Source organism: Hyperolius riggenbachi, chromosome 9 (genome assembly GCF_040937935.1).
Source record: "Hyperolius riggenbachi isolate aHypRig1 chromosome 9, aHypRig1.pri, whole genome shotgun sequence".
Lineage (NCBI taxonomy): Eukaryota > Metazoa > Chordata > Amphibia > Anura > Hyperoliidae > Hyperolius > Hyperolius riggenbachi.
Window position 1 is genome coordinate 245,207,083 of NC_090654.1, and position 18,026 is coordinate 245,225,108.

At 44.0% G+C, this 18,026-nt stretch overlaps 1 protein-coding gene across 7 annotated transcripts in view; it reads left to right on the forward strand.

Annotated features, from left to right (window-relative positions):
- The window catches only part of SYNE2 (spectrin repeat containing nuclear envelope protein 2), a 573,116-nt gene that overhangs the window by 429,192 nt on the left and 125,898 nt on the right, over positions 1-18,026 (forward strand). For all 7 annotated transcript variants that reach the window (XM_068254236.1, XM_068254237.1, XM_068254238.1 and 4 more), the window contains 3 exons: positions 1,008-1,187; positions 11,597-11,731; positions 11,819-11,973. In XM_068254236.1, coding sequence (XP_068110337.1) covers positions 1,008-1,187; positions 11,597-11,731; positions 11,819-11,973 — 470 coding nt within the window. The remainder of the gene's footprint in view (positions 1-1,007; positions 1,188-11,596; positions 11,732-11,818; positions 11,974-18,026) is intronic.

The following is an 18,026-nucleotide window of genomic DNA, read 5'->3' on the forward strand; positions in this document are numbered from 1 at the left end:
ACCCACATTTTGCCGGTCCTGCTAATTTCCCGTGATCTTTTGTGAATTGAAGCCAATGGCTGTCGATAAATGTCACAATCAATTACCAATCGTCTTACCGAACCCTCTGTGATATTTTGAATGCAAAAAAATGTCATTTAAAATTCACTAAGAAATGCGGATCAGTTTTACCGACAGCAGTTTTACGTTCTGTAAATTTTCAATAAATATTCAGCATTTCTGCAGAAATCTGAAATCGGCAAGAAAAAAAATGGTGTGTGCATACGGTAACTAAAGAGGAACTGTATGTAACCAAGGATTTAACTTCATCCCGAACAGAAGCTGATGCCATCCTTTCCCAGGAGAAATCTTTTATCTTTTCTGGAATAGATCATTGGGGGGGGGGGGGGGGGGGGGTCTGAATGGCTGATATTGTAGTGAAACCCCTCCCACGGTGTGATGTCAGGACCATGGTCCTGGCAGTTTCCTGTCTGTGAACCTTGTTGCATTGTGGGAAATAACAGCTCTTTCCAACTACCAAGCAACCACCATCTCCCTCTGTTCTTATGTATATCTAAAAAATAAAAAAAAACACTTTTAGCCTATCAATGTGATAGGCTAAAAGTTTTTTTGTTTGTTTTTGTTTTGTTTTTTGTTTTTTAGAGGGTGTGGTTATAGATAATGGCAGTTGGTTCTGTCTGTTTTTTTTTTTCCATGTCTGCCGGTAGTAAAGATGATTATGTGCAGGCTGATTGCAGATAAAACAATATATATACAAATTGCATGGTGAATGTCAATCATTTTTTGATCTCTCTTCTATTTTCTTTACTTTGCAAAGTATCGATTAATTTTTTTTCTACCTTTTTGCTAAAGTTCCTCTTAACAATGTATCACTTACATCTAGCTGTCTGTATTTTATTTTGGTTTCAGGTTCTGAGAGGAAAGATGGAGCCATTTGAACTTTTCATCATTGGATGGTGTTTTTGGGTTGCCTTATGTAATTATTGCTGTTGTTTTGCGTCATATAGGTGTTGGAACAAAGTCTGCAGGGACTGAGAGCGCTGAACCTGCAGGTGTCCGAGCTGGCGGACAGAGTGATTCGTCAGAACCCCCTGGCTGCCGATATGATTCATTCAGAGAGACAGAACACTTCATACAGGATTGATCACTTGGAGATCAGCGTTTCCTCAAAGGTGGCTGAGCTGCTGGTATGTGTTGTGAAGTCCTACTTGTGTACTATATATATATATATATATATATATATATATATATATATATATATATATATATATATATATATATATATATATATATATATATATATACACATATATATATATATATATATATATATATACACATATATATATATATATATACACACATATATATATATATATATATATATATATATATATATATATATATATATATATACACATATATATATATATATATATATATATATATAATATACTGTAGTCTAAATTATGTAAGACAGTCTTCTCAGTGGACTTATTATTTATTTCTACAATGCCAGCTAGGGAGGGTCAATTTATGTAAATTTTTTATGCATATATTTGCATACACATTTTGCATAACGTTGCATCAACTTTAAAATTATTTGCATCTCACTGACCATCCCTACCTGCTAGCGGCTGGAGGAAACTCCAGTTAAGTAGAACTATTCTTTCATTTTTCAGCTCGGATGTGCTTTAAAGTGAACCTGAACTCTTGCACAGGACAGAAGAGAAACCTAGAGAAATGCACCTTGTATATATTTAGAGAGCTTAGCCTGTCTATTTCCCCCTCTGTAATTTGATCTCTCAGCTGTGTCAGCTCAGGAATCTTCTCTGCCTTGGCAGAGCAGCTAATTTGTAAACACAGAATGTTTACCCTATGTCTGCTTCCATGAAAGCAGGAAGTAGACACGCTGTAGATTTATTGCAGGATTTGTATCCGTTATAACAAAGAAATGTTTTTCTTTAAAGGTTGTTATGCTGTTGCTGATTTTTAGTGCAGAGAGGAAGTTTTTAGTTCAGATCCACTTTTAAGCTACTCACCATTACCACTAAAACCTAATTCACAATTGGGAGGGTAAGAGGATCAAAGCCGGCAATGCCCTATGTTTTGTTGTTTTTTTTTTGTTTGTTTTTTTCCATTTGTGGAGCACAGGAAAGACTAGGTGAAGTTTTCAGGTTTAGCAGAGTTTTTTTTCTTACATAGCAAAGTTTTCATTTGTAAAATCCCATCATTATTGTACTCCATAACCTGAAGATAAACGGTTGAAAATGAACCGTTGAGTGTTAAGCTGCGGATTGCTTCCATTCGAGTCGGGTAACATTCAGAAATATGTGCGCATAAATGTTCTAACACAGTGACTAAGCTTGTGAAATTACGAAATGAATGTTCGCTTTCCCAGCGGGAGCAATTTTCCATCATACAGAAAGACATTTTCATACCAGCATGTAACAAAAAAAAGGGTTTGCGCAATTACAATTCAGTCCCGATCTGTAGAAGAGAAGGTTCAGTATTTTCAAATGCAGCTCATTCATTCCTTAACCCATTTATAGGTGCTTTTATTGCTGCCTGTGGGTTTTTTTTTCAGATGTCCGGTCTAGGCACACCCACTCTCCTCTACTTTAGAACAGACCTTAACCACTTGAGGACCGTGGGCTTTACCCCCCTTAAGGACCAGACCCTTTTTTTCCATTCAGACCACTGCAGCTTTCACGGTTTATTGCTCGCTCATACAACCTACCACCTAAATGAATTTTGGCTCCTTTTCTTGTCACTAATAAAGCTTTCTTTTGGTGCTATTTGATTGCTGCTGCGATTTTTACTTTTTATTATATTCATCAAAAAAGACATGAATTTTGTCAAAAAAATGATTTTTTTAGCTTTCTGTGCTGACATTTTTCAAATAAAGTAAAATTTCTGTATACATGTAGCACGAAAAATGTGGACAAACATGTTTTTAATAAAAAAAAAACCATTCAGCCTATATTGATTGGTTTGGGTAAAAGTTATAGCGTTTACAAACTATGGTGCAAAAAGTGATTTTTCCCATTTTGAAGCATCTATGACTTTTCTGACCACCTGTCATGTTTCATGAGGGGCTAGAATTCCAGGATAGTATAAATACCCCCAAATGACCCCATTTTGGAAAGAAGACATCCCAAAGTATTCACTGAGAGGCATGGTGAGTTCATAGAAGTTTTTATTTTTTGTCACAAGTTAGCGGAAAATGACACTTTGTGACAAAAAAGGAAAAAAAAAAAAGTTTCCATTTCTGCTAACTTGCGACAAAAAAAAAAATGAAATCTACCACGGACTCACTATGCTCCTCTCTGAATACCTTGAAGTGTCTACTTTCCAAAATGGGGTAATTTGTGGGGTGTTTTTACTGTCCTGGCATTTTGGGGGGTGCCTAATTGTAAGCACCCCTGTAAAGCCTAAAGGTGCTCATTGGTACCACATGTGTGGCACTTTTTTACACCCTAAGTACGCTAAGGGGCCCAAAGTCCAATGAGTACCTTTAGGATTTCACAGGTCATTTTGCGACATTTGGTTTCAAGACTACTCCTCACGGTTTAGGGCCCCTAAAATGCCAGGGCAGTATAGGAACCTCACAAATGACCCCATTCTAGAAAGAAGACACCCCAAGGTATTCCGTTAGGAGTATGGCGAGTTCATAGAAGATTTTATTTTTTTGTCCCAAGTTAGCGGAAAATGACACTTTGTGAAAAAAACCAATTAAAATCAATTTCCGCTAACTTGTGACAAACAAAAAAATCTTCTATGAACTCACCATACTCCTAACAGAATACCTTGGGGTGTCTTCTTTCTAAAATGGGGTCATTAGAGGAGTTCCTATACTGCCCTGGTATTTTAGGGGCCCTAAACCGTGAGGAGTAGTCTTGAAACAAAAATGACCTGTGAAATCCTAAAGGTACTCATTGGACTTTGGGCCCCTTAGCACAGTTAGGCTGCAAAAAAGTGCCACACATGTGGTATTGCCGTACTCAGGAGAAGTAGTATAATGTGTTTTGGGGTATATTTTTACACATACCCATGCTGCTGGGTGGGAGAAATATCTCTGTAAATAACAATTGTTTCATTTTTTTTTTACACACAATTGTCCATTTACAGAGAGATTTCTCCCACTCAGCATGGGTATGTGTAAAAATACACCCTAAAACACATTATACTACTTCTCCTGAGTACGGCGATACCACATGTGTGGCACTTTTTTGCACCCTAACTGTGCTAAGGGGCCCAAAGTCCAATGAGTACCTTTAGGATTTCACAGGTCATTTTTGTTTCAAGACTACTCCTCACGGTTTAGGGCCCCTAAAATACCAGGGCAGTATAGGAACTCCTCTAATGACCCCATTTTAGAAAGAAGACACCCCAAGGTATTCTGTTAGGAGTATGGTGAGTTCATAGAAGATTTTATTGTTTGTCACAAGTTAGCGGAAATTGATTTTAATTGGGTTTTTTTCACAAAGTGTCATTTTCCGCTAACTTGGGACAAAAAATAAAATCTTCTATGAACTCGCCATACTCCTAACGGAATACCTTGGGGTGTCTTCTTTCTAGAATGGGGTCATTTGTGGGGTTCCTATACTGCCCTGGCATTTTAGGGGCCCTAAACCGTGAGGAGTAGTCTTGAAACCAAATGTCGCAAAATGACCTGTGAAATCCTAAAGGTACTCATTGGACTTTGGGCCCCTTAGCGTACTTAGGGTGTAAAAAAGTGCCACACATGTGGTACCGCCGTACTCAGGAGAAGTAGTATAATGTGTTTTGGGGTGTATTTTTACACATACCCATGCTGGGTGGGAGAAATATCTCTGTAAATGACAATTGTTTGATTTTTTTTTTACATACAATTGTCCATTTACAGAGAGATTTCTCCCACCCAGCATGGGTATGTGTAAAAATACACCCCAAAACACATTATACTACTTCTCCTGAGTACGGCGGTACCACATGTGTGACACTTTTTTGCAGCCTACGTACGCTAAGGGGCCCAACGTCCTATTCACAGGTCATTTTGAGGCATTTGTTTTCTAGACTACTCCTCACGGTTTAGGGCCCCATAAAATGCCAGGGCAGTATAGGAACCCCACAAGTGATCCCATTTTAGAAAGAAGACACCCCAAGGTATTCCGTTAGGTGTATGGCGAGTTCATAGAAGATTTTATTTTTTGTCACAAGTTAGTGAAAAATTACACTTTGTGAAAAAAAACCCCATAAAAATCAATTTCCGCTAACTTGACAAAAAATAAAATCTTCTATGAACTCGTCATACACCTAACAGAATACCTTGGGGTGTCTTTTTTCTAAAATGGGGTCACTTGTGGGGTTCCTATACCGCCCTGGCATTCTACGGGCCCAAAACCGTGAGTAGTCTGGAAACCAAATGTCTCAAAATGACTGTTCAGGGGTATAAGCATCTGCAAATTTTGATGACAGGTGGTCTATGAGGGGGCGAATTTTGTGGAACCGGTCATAAGCAGGGTGGCCTTTTAGATGACAGGTTGTATTGGGCCTGATCTGATGGATAGGAGTGCTAGGGGGGTGACAGGAGGTGATTGATGGGTGTCTCAGGGGGTGGTTAGAGGGGAAAATAGATGCAATCAATGCACTGGGGAGGTGATCAAAAGGAGGTCTGAGGGGGATCTGAGGGGTTGGCCGAGTGATCAGGAGCCCACACGGGGCAAATTAGGGCCTGATCTGATGGGGGGTGACAGGAGGTGATTGGTGGGTGTCTGAAGGTGTGATTAGAGGGGGAAATAGATGCAAGCAATGCACTGGCGAGGTGATCAGGGCTGGGGTCTGAGGGCGTTCTGAGGTTGTGGGCGGGTGATTGAGTGCCCTAGGGGCAGATAGGGGTCTAATCTGATGGGTAGCAGTGACAGGGGGTGATTGATGGGTAATTAGTGGGGGCTGATTGATGGGTGGCAGTGACAGGGGGTGATTGATGGGTGGCAGTGACAGGGGGTGATTGATGGGTGATTGACAGGTGATCAGTGGGTTATTACAGGGAAGAACAGATGTAAATATTGCACTGGCGAATTAATAAGGGGGGGCCTGAGGGCAATCTGAGCGTGTAGGCGGGTGATTGGGTGCCAGCAAGGGGCAGATTAGGGTCTGATCTGATGGGTAATAGTGACAGGTGGTTATGGGGGTGATTGATGGGTAATTAGTGGGTGTTTAGGGTAGAGAACAGATGTAAACACTGCACTTGGGTGGTGATCTGACGTCGGATCTGCGGGCGATCTATTGGTGTGGGTGGGTGATCAGATTGCCCGCAAGGGGCAGGTTAGGGGCTGATTGATGGGTGGCAGTGACAGGGGGTGATTGACGGGTGATTGACAGGTGATCAGGGGGATAGATGCATACAGTTCACGGGGGGGGGGGGGGGGGAGTCTGGGGAGAATCTGAGGGGTGGGGGGTGATCAGGAGTCCCCAGGGGGTAGTTTAGGGCATAAAAAAAGTAGCATTGACAGATAGTGACAGGGAGTGATTGATGGGTGATTAGGGGGGTGATTGGGTGCAAACAGTGGTCTGGGGGGTGGGCAGGGGGGGGGGGTCTGAGGGGTGCAGTGGGCGATCAGGGGGCAGGGGGGGGGGAAATCAGTGTGCTTGGGTGCAGACTAGGGTGGCTGCAGCCTGCCCTGGTGGTCCCTCGGACACTGGGACCACCAGGGCAGGAGGCAGCCTGTATAATACACTTTGTATACATTACAAAGTGTATTATACACTTTGTATGCGGTGATCCGGGTGCTAGTAACCCGCCGGCGCTTCCGAACGGCTGGCGGGTTACAGCGCGAGGTGGGCGGAGCCAGTCTGTGACGCCGTCGGTATGACATAGCGAATGCGTCATGGAGTTACCAACGCTAGTTGTTCGCAAACCACCCAAACTGACAGTTTTTGGTTTAAATACACTTTTTCTTTCCCTTCACCAAAGGGCTGGAGAAATCTTTTCCTGGTCAGCTAATTAGCCTCCTGTTGAAAAGATTTTCTGCCAGCACAGGGACCCCCAACCAGGCAGAAGGAGGGAAATCTCACACCTTCACTGCCTAACCCCGACTTGGTGGCTCCTCAGCTCCGTACATGAAAAGAGTAGCCACAGGAGGTCCTGCTAACATCCTGCAGAAGCCACTTAGAGACTACAGCTGGCTTTCTCAATGACCTTAGGAAAACCTGCTGTGACCTCAGGAATCCCAAGATTCATATGTTCTCCATATTTCCTTCATAATTCCTGACATAGCAGATCTCCCTGCCCATGAAATCTGCACAGGTTATGGGATTCCACAGGGCGCTGGTTCTGACAGGTTTACTGACCAATCGGACTGCCAGATCTAGCGTAAGATTGTTTTAAAATAACCCTCTAATACCCCAGGGGTCTGATTCCCCAAGTTTGGTATCAACGTTCTTGATAAATTCTGACAAACCTAAAAATGTTATTAGATTTAACACAACTTGTACGGTTTGCAGATGAGCACACTTATCATGATTCAGGTAAAATTTTGTCTCTCGAAGAGGGGCAGGGATCTCCTATTCCAAAGAGGTGTGTGATCCACGCCCCTAACCCCTCCTTGCTGGAGTGGGGGCTATAACCAGACAGAGCCCAGAAAGCTCTGTGTCCTTTACCTTCAATCTGATGCCTAGTAACATCCTGGCAGCCCGCAAGGACGCGGGCAAACCCTCCCTCTTGGAACTTCCTAACAAAGGCCTGTTGGCCGCATGGCAACCGCCATTTTGGGACTTTCGCCAACGACTTGCGATTGCCGCATGGACTACCAATAACGGTATTTGAACTGTATATAATCAGACATTCTGTTCTCTTTTCCTCTCTTCTCTCTGTCAATCAATCTGTTCTAAAATAAGCTGTGTGTATGTAGTTTAGAAATAAACTAACGATTTTATCGTTCAGTCTTGTGCCTGTTCTGGTCATCTGATTGCTGCTATAACGAATCTGCCCTCTGAAGAGTCAGTCATACTACCGCATTGTTTTATGATTTGCTTATAAATTGTTGATTTGCTAGCTAGGTTGTAAATAACCGTTTCTTCCTTCTAGGATTAGCTAGTACCAGATTTCCTGTGCGAAATCGATAACTTCGTTTCTCGATTATAAATACAATTCGAGATTGCATCATATAGGGACCCAGTAACCTTTCTTTAACGTCACATTGCTCACAGTCTTTAAGCCGTCGGAAGTGATTATTCCCCGAACGGTGACTGGAGCGTGTTGAACGTGATTGGGCTGGCTACCGTCTTAGGATAGCGTTGGGGTCTCTTCGCCCTAGTTGGAGACTGTCTGCTCCATTCATCCAATCAGACAGTGGTGGCAGTGTATTTATCCGATTTCCAGCGCGAAATCGATATTTTTAGTTTACCGATTGTATATACAATCAGAATTGTACATGTATGGGCACCTCCAACCAATCTTAACCGTTTACTACGCACACAGTGAATTTGCCTCCAGCAGTCTCTAGTGCATGAGACCTGCATGGCAACAGTGGCCTAGTAATACGGGATTGGTGGATGTTTGTCCCATTACATATTGTCGGCAGCTGCGCGACCAATCTTTATTGTCAGTCTGTTCACCGTACTTCCTGCGTATGCTAACGGGAGCAGATTAGACGGGATTGGCACGCTCTGTCGCCCTTTTCTTCTTACCTCTGACGATCCAGCAACCGGTCTCGTTGTCCGTCTGCACCCGTACTTCCTGTGTACGCTAACGGGAGCAGATCTCGACGGGATCGCGGGGCTGGATTGTCACATTACTGGCGGAGGATCGCGTCACGAATGACGCGATCGCTCCGCCTATGCCCGTACAAGGACCACCGCCTCTGTGCATGCGGCGGTCCTTGCGGGATCCACTTGTCGGCCGCCTCTGTGCAGTGGGCGGTCGGTAAGTGGTTAGAGGGACACTGTAGGGGGGTCAGGGAAAATGAGTTGAACTTACCCGGGGCTTCTAACGGTCCCCCGCAGACATCCTGTGCCCGCGCAGCCATTCCCCAATGTTCCGGCCCCGCCTCCAGTTCACTACTGGAATTTCAGACTTTAAAGTCTGAAAACCACTGCGCCTGCGTTGCCGTATCCTCTATCCCGCTGATGTCACCAGGAGCATACTGTGCAGGCCCAGTATGGTCTGTGCTTGCGCAGTACGCTCCTGGTGACATCAGTGGGATTGAGGACATGGCAACGCAGGTGTAGTGTTTCAGACTTTAAAGTCTGAAATTCCAGAAGTGAACTGGAGGCGGGGCCGGAGCATCGGTGAGTGGCTGCGCGGGAACAAAATGTCTGCAGGGGACCGTTAGAAGCCCTGGGTAAGTTCAACTTGTTTTCCCCCGACCCCCTACAGTGTCCCTTTAAAGGGAACAGAGCACCATTTTTAGCACCCAGTGCATCTCCATAGCACATTAAAAATGCATGATAACAATGTGGCTCATTAATAAAAAAAAAACTTCAATTTTACCTCTTCTTTTTACGTTTAAAAGTGGGCTTTTATTACCCTAATTCTGTGGACAGTAGGGCCTGCCCGACCACAGAAATTACAGGCAGATTAGGACTGATGTAGTTATTTTATTGCACACATTAGCAGAGAGCAAGCAAAAGCTTTCATCAGCAGGGTGGTGGGGGGTGAGGAGATAGCATGTGTGACTTCTCTAAGCTCTTTGAAGCACAGTATCTTATTTTCACACTTTCCCCCTGGATAAATTAGGGGAAGTTAGAAGGGGGGGCATGGCAGCTTCTATAGCTATTAGAAACCTGGAGAAACTGCAAGAAAAAAATGGTGCTTGGTCCCTTTAAGGAGTTTAACCGCATACAGGTAAAAAAGAGGCCTGGAAATTTGATAGCTGGAAATAGCCGCTAGTAGAATATTTGATAAATGAACTGATATTCTACTATTTTGCAGTGCTGATTCCAATAGATATTTTACTACAGCTAAATTTAACCCTATTCTCGCACAGCAAAAAATCCAGGAGGTCCGCACATTCAACATAAGAACGGGATGTTTTTATTCACAACATGTGCCAGATGACCATTTGATAACCAACAACCGTTTTGGGGCCATGGAGGGTCCTCTTTGTCAAGATATACAATAGAACACAGAGGGAGTGTACAGTGCAAGCATATGTTACCTACCAGTAAATCCTCAAGAACACACATCCTTCCTTCAAATCTGCCGCCAATGTAGTCTGCTAATCAGCATATGTACACAAACCTTGTATAAACCATAAACCGGCAATAAAGTCATGTTGTAATACCTATCTGCATAACAAAGTATCTCAGTATTATGTACAGTAAATACAGTAGCAAAGAAAATCCCATATCCCATCATGTTCATGAGAACAATGGAAAATTGGTTACCTGTTGTTAGCCTGTTGGTAACCAGTGTTCTCCCCAGGCTCTTTTAGGTGGGTGCTCCACCCGGCTATTTTTGGTGACCACATGGCTGTTAATCGCTCACCTCCTCCTATGCTGTAAGCAGAGACGCGCCAGCCCTGCATTCTCTCATCTGGCCCCACCTGGCTATTTTTTCAAGCCTGCCGGCTACTTTTTCATACCACCCAGCTGGAAAAAATTCTGGGGGGAACACGGATAACCAATTTTTCACCTTTCTCATAAACCTGATGGGACACTCTTTGCCACTGTATTTACTGTACATACCACTGAGATACTTTGTTATGCAGATATGTATTACAACATGACTTTATTACCGTTTTAAGCTTTATACAATGCTTGTATACATATGATAATTACGTAGCAGTGCATTGCTGGCAGATTTGAAGCATGGAGGTGTGTTCTTGAAGATTTGGTATATATGTTTGCACAAAGGGGACCCTCCATGGCCCGAAAACGGTCATTGGTTATCGAATGGACATCTGGCACGTTGTGAATAAAAACCTCATGTTCTTATATTGTGTGTGGAGCTCCTTATTTATTTTTTTTTGCTATTGCCTTATCGGTCCAACACCTCAGGAATCTTCATGGTGTGAAATTCCACATTTGTATTCTCACACAGAACGTTCTTTCTACCGATGCTTAACTCTAACCATAACCGATGCTAAACTACCCCCTCCCCGCCTTTCCGATGCCCGAACCCTAACTCTAAATGAGCATAACTTGGAAAGATATATATTTCACCCAGGGGAGGATACCCAATAATTAATGATATTTCATTAGAGGGTGATATATCTATAGACTTTTTCCATTAACCAGTTTTAGCTTGTATTTTTTACTTTCAAGAGGCTTTTGGATCATGTGTGAACATCTGTCTGTAAAATTAAAAACAATGGTGCATGAGCCAGCCTGGGGCCCCGGGAACTCTCACTGCCCGAGGCCCCAGAACCAGCATCTAACACCATATGTGAGCGCAGCCAAACCCTTGGAGCTGCCACCCCCAAGGCCTGTCTCCTACTGCTCCAAAACTTACCAAACACACAAATGGAGAAACTCACTCCCAAACATCTGTCTGTACTATGTAGGCACTGTGTAGCATTGAGGACTTTACCAAACCCAAGCACTGACTGCAAGTAAAAATAGGGACCCTTATAACTGACTATTCTGATTTGTTTTCAATATTTCCTTCTAGTTAACCCAGAATGAGGTTGAGACCTTCAAGAAGGATCTAGAGAAGCTCGAGTCATACGTGAAGACGTCCTCTGACTTTGTCGGCCATGTGTGTCTGTCACAGAAGGAGAAGGAAGACCGGTCTGAAGGTGTAAAGGTATAATCCTTTGCAGATCCGATGATACATGTAGCGTCGTATTGGACCTTCGTATACAATTAGTTACCGAGTGCTTTGCTTTTACAGAAGCATCTTTTGGAGCTTCGAGAACTGTCAGCTGACATTGAGCATTTGAACGAGGAAATCTTTACTCTACCTCTTGACGATGGCACTCTGATGAAACTGCAGAATCTGAAGCGCAGCTGGGAGAGCACAGAAAATATGGCGCTTGATGACTGCAGGTCCGTGTTTTCTTATAAACACAACCATATTGTTGTATAATGTGTTGCTTTCTTATTGTAAATTTCCAGACATTGTTTTTGTGGGTTATTTCACTGAGATAATGTTTTTATTTAACTTTTTAAATCGATCCATCTCTGACGTACAGGCAAAATGGGTGCCGCCAAAATCTGGGAACTAGAAATAGCCACTAGTAAGATATTAATAAAATTACCTATTCTGCTATTTGGCAGTGGTAATTCCAATAGTAAAATATCCATAAATGTTGCCAATATTTTACTACTGGTAAATCTATTGGAACTAGTGGAAAGGCTGCTACACTCACGTTTCAGCACATATGGGAGCCGGGAAGTAAAAGCCAAAACTCCAGAAGTCCAAGAAAATCCCGCTGCACCAGATGGTGGGATATAATCAAAAAGACCTTTATTAAGAATCCAGCATCAAAGTAGCATACAAAAGCTCACGCGTATCGGAGCAACGGCTATGATTAAGGAGCCGGATTTTCAGCAGCGGGATTTTCTTGGACTTCTGGTAAATCTATTCTCACACAAGTCATCCCTCTACCAATGCCTAACCCTAAACAAACACCCCCCTACCCCCTGGGATGCCTACACTAACAGACCCCCCCCCATTTATGCCTAACTGTAACCAAACACCCCCCTGGGATGCCTAACCCTAAGAGACCTCGCCCCCCACCCCCCCCCCCCCCTTTCCACCGGGATGCCTAACCCTAACAGACCACCCACGCACAATCTTAACCAAACCCCCACCCCCTCCAACCAGGATGCCTAATTCTACAGATCCTCCCCATGCCAAACACCTCCCCCTTTTACCCTCGGGATGCCTATCTCCCCCTTGCCTAACACTAACCATCCCCAGCTCCACTTGCTAACAGCGGCGCCTTCTCCGCTATACATAATAATTATCGGGGACTGCAGAAGTTTAGGCTTCCGTGTTAATATCAGCTAGTAACTGGGTTCCTTGCCCATACGCTATACAAACTGCAGCTACTTGCACCCGCTATTTGCAGCTGCAGTTTGTATAGCTAGCGGCCCCGCCGCCTGCTAATTTATTGCGCATCACTGACTGAAATTTGGGCGCAGGGTGAAGCCGAAAAACGTCTCACCCTGCTATAGCAAATTTCCCGGCAGCGTTAATTCTCTCCCTCCAGGCTGCCCTGGACTCAGGTGAAAGACGCTGTTCGTCTGCCAGCTATTGCTGGCGGCTGAATTGCACTGTATTTTTTTGTAAATAGGACTCTGTCTTTTGCCGGCGCTCAAATTACCCTCTGTCCACCACTATAGCCATGATTCACCTTACAGCCATAATTACCCTTACAGCCATAATTCACATTACAGCCTATGGCATCTCAAAAATGTCTGGTGCTTTCTTTTTGCTGGATTTGAATATTAACATTGGCAGTGTTCTCCCCAGGCTCTTTTAGCCGGGTGCTCCACCCGGCTATTTTTGGTGACCACCCAGCTGTTATCTGCTCTCCTCCTCTGCTGTAAGCAGAGAAGCGCCAGCCCTGCATTCTCTCATCTCGCCCCACCCGGCTATTTTTTCATGCCACCCGGCTGGAAAAAAGTTCTGGGGAGAACACTGATGGGCACATATAGGGCACCCAACTTCCGCGTCTAAATTTCCTTTTTCAGCAGTGTTGTCCCGCCCCCCCCCCCCCCCCTCAGCAAAAGGAAAAGCTCGTAATCCTGCTAGATTGAAGGCTAGGCAGCCATTTGTGGCTGTCTTTGGCAAGAATCTAGCATGTATACAGGTATCCCATAAAGTCACTTAAAGATCTGGCATGCTGGACCCATAGGCAACACCGATGGCCAAGTTCATTGTTCTCCTCGTTATCCCACCCTCCAGAAGCTGCTCCATCGTGCATTGCACAGTTATCCCTCCACCCCTCCTCATGGCAACAAATGTTTCACTCAGCTGGAGTTGAAGGACACCTCTCATGTATGGAACTGTTGGAACTGTCACTCTAGGGATTGAGTCCCGATCCCTAACAGTGACAACTACCCGTTTGCATGTAGCTTAATGCAATGTAGAGAAGACAGGGGGTGTTGGTACTAGATGCACTTGGTCTGACAGATGAGGGAAACTGGTAAAGAGCTGTGTCTCCAGATCCCAAAGACCATCAATGGCCAAATGGAGATAGTAGAAAGTTCTTGGCACCAGACTCCAAGAAACTCCTTTATTCCATCCTCGTACACAAAAACAGACATTTGGCTTCTGATGAAGCGGGTATAGCCCACACAACTGCTGACAAGGCTGTACACTATACAGTGTCTGTTTTGTGTATGAGGATGGAATAAAGGTGTTCTTGGTTATCCTTAGGTCTAGTGCCCAGAGCTTTCTAGTATTTCCTATTGGGCATGCAGCATGACACTTTTACCACTCTGTATATTTTTGGTGTCTCTATCACCCTGGGAAAGATTTTGCCACTTCCTGTCTGACCAGTAAGTGATGAGAATTCTCACAGGTGGGGACAGATGGCAACAGTAAAACTTAAAAACAGTAAAAGAAGGTTTTATAACCCCTTACCACACTATACAAAAATAAAATCACCCTTTTTTGTTTCCCTGGAATCGAGCTTAAAGGGACACTTAAGTCAAACAAAAAAAATGGGTTTTACTCACCTAGGGCTTCCAATAGCCCCCTGCAGCTGTCCGGTGCCCTCGCTGTCTTCCTCCGATCCTCCTGGCCCCGCCAGCAGCCGCTTCCTGTTTCGGTGACAGGAGCTGACAGGCTGGGGATGCGAGTGATTCTTCGCGTTCCCAGACACATTAGCACCCTCTATGCTGCTATATGGTATATGATATATGCTATAGCAGCATAGATGGCACTATTATGGCCAGGAACTCGAAAAATCACTTGCGTCCCCAGCCTGTCAGCTCCTGTCACCGAAACAGAAAGTGGCTGCCGGCGGGGCCAGGAGTATCGGAGGGAGATGGCGAGGGCACCGGACAGCTGCAGGGGGCTATTGGAAGCCCCAGGTGAGTAAAACTCATTTTTTTTGTTTGACTTAAGTGTCCCTTTAAGCTATACGGGTGCTTTTTACCTGAGATCGCCATAATCTTATTGCCTTGTTCTGAGTGGCTCTTTTGTGATGTGTATTTCTCTGGAAGTGGGGAGCGCACACAAATAAATCTTCCCAAACAAACTTTTATGTGAGTCATTTTAATTGCTAAAACCACTTCAGTGCCCACTCTGATATACAATATAATTTCCTCCTCTGTGACCTGCGCTATGAAATACCAGTAAGATCTGTCTGTATTGGATGTATTTAAGTAACACTATGCGATTCCAGGAAACCAATGCTTTTTCTGGTAGATCTTTAGAACGTAACAAAAGTCTAAACATCATCATGGCTAATACATAAGGGTAGATTAGGCAGCACATTTATTTTTTAACTCCATTTAACCAGTAAAAAAATGGACCTCAACATCAATATATCACTTACTTTTCCACAATATTAAACAGAGGTACATATAACGGACCATAAACCGCAAGAAGATACACTGGGTCTGGTTTTTTGGACATATGCTTTACAAAAAAAGCCTACAACGTTAAAGGACCACTATTGCGAACAGTGTAATTTTTAAAAATGCATACATAGAAATGTACATTTCTCCCTGAGTAAAATGCACTCTAAATTAATTTTTTTTTATGTCTTTGCCACTTATAGTAGGTAGGGAAAAATCTTACAGAGCGGGCAGATTTTGGACTAGTCCATCTATTTCTAGGGGATTCTCAGTTATTTATTTACAAAACCACTGAACTGCAGTTGCTCTGTCCAACTGCCAAAATAGTGAACAAACAAGTAGGGAAGCCGGATTACATATTTCTATAGATCTTTTCCAGGGAGTGCTTTTGTAAACAATAAGGGCTGGTTCAGACTATGCGCGCTGCCGTGCGCATTTTGGCATTGCGCATAGGGTGCGACGCACAAGAATGGTAGAAGGGCATAGACAGCCTACCATTCCCATCATATGCGCTGTGCAGCAGTGCTGCATGTATTTACGGGAATCGCAGCGCAGATCCCATTCACTGTAGTGTATGGGATCTGCAGCGCATAGTAACGCAGATGGCGTGCGATTGTACACGTTGCGTTCGGATCGCACAGCCATCTGCGCTGAATTATGTGAACGAGGCCTAAAGGTAATACTGAGAATCACCCATAAGGCTATAGACTAGTCCAAAACATGTCAAACCTGTCAGCTTTTTACCATCTACTGCAGCCTTTCTCAACCTTTTTACCCTGGAGGAACCCTGCAAATGCTTTTTGGATCTCAAGGAACCCCTGCATTTATTTTGCAGATGGCATGGTCTTTAGAAGCTGGTATGCCCTATTACAGTGCCTTTCATTATAAAGTCTCATTATTCTAGTGCTTTTTATTAAAGGGGTACTGTGGTATTCTACAAATCAAACAAGCTGACCCTTACCTGGGGCTTCTATTGGCCCCCTGCAGCGGTAATGTCCCACGCTGTCCTCTTCCGATGCTCCGTTCCCAACTGCTGGTTCCGGTGTAATCACGCAAGTGATTACACTGCATCTGCACAGTCGTGGGCACGCGCGTGCTCGCTCCCGCGGGCGTCATCGGGATCTTACTGTGCAGGCGCAGTAGAAGAAAACTTCGTACTGCGCCTCCGCAGTAAGCTCCCGATGGCGGGAGCCGAGGATTATTCATCTGTTTAGACGAATATTAAACCGGGACCGGCAGCGGGGAACGGGTGATCGGAGGAGGACGGCGTGGGACATTACAGCTGCAGGGGGCCAATAGAAGCCTCAGGTAAGTGTCAGCTTGTTTGATTTGTAGAATACCACAGAACCCCTTTAATGTGCTCATTATTATTCTGACTACCAGTTTAGTGCTCCCTTTTACAGTACCCCTGTTATAGTGTGCTGTCTATCATCCTTCCCCCACAATGGGGGAAAATGACAATAAACCCCTGCAGGGTACTCCAGGAACCCTGGTTGAGAAAGCCTGACCTACTGTAAGTGACGACCGCATAGGAAAAAATACATTGATAGTTCATTTGACTGTGAGAGAAATGCCCATTTTATATGTATGTATTTTAAATATTACAATTTTTCATAATCCTGGTCCTTTAATTCATATGTATTTGGATACTGATTAATAGATCATTTTGTGTTCCCCAAATACACATCCTTACCTGTGAGACTCTGAGAAAGATAGTTTTGTCTTCGGCAACAAGCATTCATAGCCAGTTCTATTACAGATGCCGTATGGTGTGGTAGCTGGGAGCTCCCAGTTGTTTATTTTATGTAAATAGCATTGACCTCTTCCTCTGTGCTTTCCAGAAGTCCATAGTTATGTCACTAACTGTTCATCAGAAGAGCTCATAATCTTATCCTTACTATAGTCCCTGTGTAATGCTCCTACTGTAGTTTTACCCACACACTGGTCAATGTATTGGTAGATCGACCATGAGATAGATCCCTCTCTGATCAAATGTGATCAGAGATGAATCTAATGACCACACAGCAGATCCCGATAATTTTCAACATGAAATCTATCAGAAATCAGCCTAGCGTCACCCCCTGCCTTGGCTCAACCCCTCCCCCTTCAAGCTTACCTCTCTGCCGGCACGACTCCTGGCCTCTTCAATTGTTTGGCATGTTCGCAAGCACCTGTACCAGTTGAACAGTTTAATATGTAGTCTCCGTTGAATTGGTTGTGTCCAAGTTGAAGTGAAGCATGGCCTATATGATTGGAGTATCTGGTCAGCCTATACATACCCCCCCCCCCCATAAGTTAGGCACCTTGTCCCCCCAAAAGATAGATAAAAACTATAATCTGTATGGAGAACTTCTCCAAGGATGCTAGAGCAGCACCCCCAGTAAGTGTCACCCATGGCACATACCGTACCTGTACCCCTGTAGATACGCCTCTGACCACATGGTACCAGGTGCGTGTGATGTCACATATGCGCCATTGCCACGTGGCACAGGCACTTGCACTGATAGTGGACCCCAGTGGAGGCAGAGACTCATGGAGAGGTGAGGCTTTTACACTGCACACGA